At 38.4% G+C, this 4,716-nt stretch overlaps 1 protein-coding gene across 1 annotated transcript; it reads left to right on the top strand.

The window, feature by feature from the left end:
• Nucleotides 1-322: 322 nt before the first annotated feature.
• On the top strand, nucleotides 323-1,671 carry LOC113355739 (enoyl-CoA delta isomerase 2, peroxisomal-like). Its single transcript, XM_026598677.1, has one exon. It carries the CDS (start codon nucleotides 779-781, stop codon nucleotides 1,499-1,501), a length of 723 nt encoding a protein of 240 aa, XP_026454462.1. The 5' UTR covers nucleotides 323-778; the 3' UTR covers nucleotides 1,502-1,671.
• The last annotated feature ends 3,045 nt before the right edge of the window (nucleotides 1,672-4,716 follow it).

Below are 4,716 nucleotides of genomic sequence, written 5' to 3'. Positions count from 1 at the left end.
CCAAGTATCTGTTACGGGTATATTGAGTTGGTCAACATCATTCATTTCATTAGATCTAAACTCAGAAGAAACTAACTTTGTCCTACTCGGTATCCATCTATCATCCCATGTAAGATATCAACTTTTAACCCCCACCCCTTAATAGTAATGTTCTTTCATTATTTATTTATTTATTTATTCATATTTTTTTTCTGATCGGTAAAAAATTTGGTGCTGGCGAGTTTCGAGCTCGGCTCACTAGCATCATCACTAGTGACTTCACTACCGTATTAGAGTGACAGCGGCGTAAATCCCTTTATATGACCAAAAGCCATTTTTAGTAGCAGTCTGGAGAGGATCGCTGCTAGCAAATCGTACTCCTAGAAGCATCCGGTTCACATAACATTCTCCGCACCAACTTAACTAAGAGCACTGCATTTAGATCAGCAGCCTTCTTTACGTTAAAACCTCCTAACACTTTATGCATAGCAATAGCACCCAACCTCTCAAACAAATCAGCAGTCTTCTTTAGCGGTTTACTCACTTGTGACCTAACCCATTACATCATTTGCCATGGTTGTTTATCTGATCTGATCTGATCTGATCTGATCTTTTCATTTTATTTTTACTTTTTCCACGGAATTGGTTGTCTATCTATCTAACTCTGCCGTCCAGTCACCCAATTAAATCAGTCATAAAAGCCAGCTTCCTCGAGAATATGAATTCCTAATCCGTAAGAAAAACGATAATACACCAGTCCAGAATTGAGAGGTTCGAAAGAAGAAAAAAAATCCCAAAGATGTGTACACTAGAGAAACGCGGCAATCTCTTCATCCTAACTCTAACCGGAGAAGACGACCATCGTCTAGGTCTTCCCCTGATTTCGACACTCCGAGCAACTCTCGATCAAATCAGAACCGAAGCAAAACCAGGATCAGTTCTAATCACCACAGCACATGGAAAATTCTTCTCCAACGGTTTCGATCTAGCTTACGCTGCTGATAAAAATGGATCAATAAACATTCCCCGGCTTCGTGAAATGGTCGACGGCTTCAAACCGGTCATTTCAGATTTCCTAACTCTTCCTCTTCCGACTATAGCCGTTGTCTCCGGTCACGCTGCAGCTGCTGGATTCATGTTAGCTTTGGTTCATGATTATGTTTTGATGAGAAAAGATAGAGGAGTTTTGTACATGAGTGAGATTAATATTGGGTTGACTTTTCCTGATTATTTCATGGCTTTGATGAAATCGAAGATCACGTCGCCGATTGCGCGAAGAGATGTTGTTCTCAGAGCTGCGAAATTGACTGCCGAGAAAGCTGTGGAGTATGGGATTATTGATTCTGCTCATCAGAATTTGGAAGAGACGATGAAAGCTGGTTTGAAATTAGGGGAAGAATTAGGGTCTAAGAAATGGAAAGGTGAGATTTATGCTGATATCAGGATGAATTCTTATTCTGAGATTTCTGAATTGCTGGGATTGGTTGAGAATTTCAAATCTGTTATTCCTGCTAAACTTTGATCATCTTCTGAGTGAAGAAATTGCTGGGAATCTTGGGTTGGAGTTATCTTTTAATTTTCCTATCTTATCATGTATCTTTCTCTATATAGAATAAAGGAAAATTGTTCTCAGAAATGGCTTTTTGTTACTAGCTTGATTATTCCAGGTAAAATAGGAAATTTAGCTGTGGTTTGAAAAATTGGTTCTGCACCCATTTCCATTTAAAGAACTTTTACTGTCTAAAGATGTAAATACTCAATTGCCTACTGCTTCAACTATGTTAGGTGTTAGTCATTTTCTGTTTCAATTGCATAATTTCTTAAGTTGGAGTCTTTTCTATGACCCCTCATGTGGTACCATTGGCACTCTTTATACACAATCTGGGTCCAACTCTATAGTTTACTCTTCTACAATAGTGTTGTTCTTGGAGAGCAATTGGCTGAAGTAGTGAAGTTGCATAATAGTACCCATTGCAGACGGATGTACTTATTTGGAGGCCAAGTGTTCTATCTCCAGGTATTTCAGACTTCCAATCCGTGAGCCCATCAGTAGCGTATACATGTTCTTAATATCAGTTGTGCATCCATACACACCAAGAAATTATGATTATGGCTAACTCACTTCGTTGACATTCTATGTTTTTTTTTTGTTTTTGTAGTAAATCATCAATTCAGTTGCTTAAAGCGAGAATTTATGTATAGCGAGGAAAAGCAATGCGATGCAGAAGTTTTTGAAGAAAAAACGTCTTGCGAATAACCTTGAAACTAATGCTTATGGCAGGGTAATTTCTCTTAGATTATTTTTCTTGCTTTTTTTGGATCTTTAGATTTGTGGCTCTCATGGTTGAACTTACAAAGTATGTGAGTGAAATGTGATAACTTAGTGCTGCTAATGTATGTGGTTTAGGAATTTGCCTCCTTTTTTTCAGCTCTTATTTGATTGTCACCGACACCGTTATCTTTATATCATGTTTCTGAAGATAAAAGCAATTTCTGTATCTTTTTTTTTTAGTCTTATTTCCATCTCTTGGTACTGCCTTGGAGTTCTTGCTTCCTATCTAGCTTCAGTATTGGCTTTATTTTGTATTAGTAATCTCTGTATTCGTGGATTGTATGAATTGGCACTATCAATCTAGCTCTCTATTCTCCTCTTGTCTGCCAAAATCTGAATACATACACACAATTTGTGATTTTATACTTTACATACTATGATGTGAAGTGTATGTATCTCCCTAAAAAGGCATAAAGAGCATATGTTTGTTATGATTGTTCACTGTCCCAATTCAATTCAGTAATACTTCAATGAATAATTTGATGACTTTGTGCGAGTTCGTGCCTCGTGGAAGCTTAGAGAATCATCTGATCAGAGAAAGCTTTTCGCGCGCTGATTCTATGTTACCATTTCCTTGATGGTTTTGAGCTATTTCTTTGCAGCAGGATCCTACTTCCAACCACTTCTGGGGAATCGGCCGAAGGTTGCTCTTGGAACAGCTACGGGACTTGTATTTCTTCATAATGCAGAAACACGAGTCATTTTAAGGACTTAAAAAGTTCGGGTATCCTGCTTGACTTGGTGCACAACTCCTCCTTCACAATGCAGTTTCAGCTCTCACACCTATGGTGATTACTTTTGTGTTTTGTGTTTTGGTCTATAACAATTTCTATATTACATTGTTAAAACTCAGACTTTATTCGCAAAGCTTTTGTATTTCGGTTTGGCAAAAGGTGATCCTACTACCATTCTCTCTACAGCTAGAGCCTAGAGGAGAGGGTATTGGCTTTGATAACTATATTTTGAAGGTTGGTCAGAAAATAGGACATGTGAGTCTCTTTCCAAAACCAATTTTCCAAGTTTGATAATGTTGGCCACCTATAATTTTTATATTCACAAGTCATAACAATCAATAGCATGTGAATAATGTAAAACTACTGTGTTTCTTTGGTTATGCAGCGCTGAGTTGACGGGCATCTAAAGTTGGACTCTCGGTGCCTCTTTCTACTGGGTATTCAAATGAGATTTTGCAACAATGATACACCTTTGAATTTTGACAGTGGCATACAACCATACATGACAAGTAGCATGTTAAGATGAAAGCTAAATCTTACGTTGTACCGAGTCATCCCACATTTCTATGAAAGAGTTGTCGGAAAATTGTGACAAGGCATTTTCTGTGAAATACTCACGTGTTAGTATGTCTGTACATACATAGTTGTTTTAAGATTCCTGATGATACTGTGGGAGTTATGTCACATTAATCTTACGTGTTTGAACCGTGAATAACGCAATATTAAGGATATCCAATTCTTCTAAAAGAGGAATCTCAAAAGTAGAATTCAAAACCAAAAGAAGAAACCAAATTCTCAACTATGTAAACGTATTTGTTTCAACTCTCTCTGGATTTCTCTCATGCAATGGAAACAGGGACAGACCCAGAAATTTTTCTTGGGGTAGGGCTAGAATATCGCTCATTTCTAGGCCGCACAACCGACCCAACCCACCAACCCATTCTAGGGCCGCACAACCGACCCAACCCACCAACCCAATCCGCACCCACCAAAAAAATATCCACACCTAACCTAACCTGCCTAGGAGCGGGTAGACTATGGGTGACAACATTAGAACCGATTATGGGTGACAACATTAGAACCCACCGTATGATGGATCGGGTGCGGACCCACCGTATGATGGGTCGGGTGCGGGTAGCAACTTTTGTCACCCGACCCAACCCGCCACCCGCCTAAATATTTCTAAGCAATTTTAACTTTTAGATTACCTGTCCCAGAATGAATCACAACCGTTTGAAGTAATGATATGTAAGTCCTAACCCTAATCTCGTCGCTAACTTTCACTTCACTTCTCTTTAGCCTCTTCTCTCCCTCACAGACTCGGACTAAGTTTCTTTTTTCTCACTCTTCTTTTTATAGATCAAATTTAACGCAGCACCAGAAGAAGTGGAGTTTGGTCCATGTCAACAACAAGGATTTGTGTTGTTTGTTTTTGATGGCCGTGATGCTATGTATTTGTTAGAAGTTGATAAGAATTGTTGGAACGGGATTTTAGAGCGAGGACTGAGACAATTGGAGAAAGAAATAACGTTATTGCAGGAAGAATTGGTGGAGGTAAATGAAGTGTGTTGTCGTGTTTGATTTGAGATGATTGAATGAATGTTTATACAATTATTATTATATTAGAAGTTGGGTAGGATATATAGTGGTGTTATAAATCACCAATAAGTT

Source organism: Papaver somniferum, chromosome 3 (genome assembly GCF_003573695.1).
Source record: "Papaver somniferum cultivar HN1 chromosome 3, ASM357369v1, whole genome shotgun sequence".
In the NCBI taxonomy this organism is placed as follows: Eukaryota; Viridiplantae; Streptophyta; class Magnoliopsida; order Ranunculales; family Papaveraceae; genus Papaver; species Papaver somniferum.
Note: the sequence above shows the minus strand (reverse complement) of the source record. Positions and strands in the feature narration are given on the sequence as shown.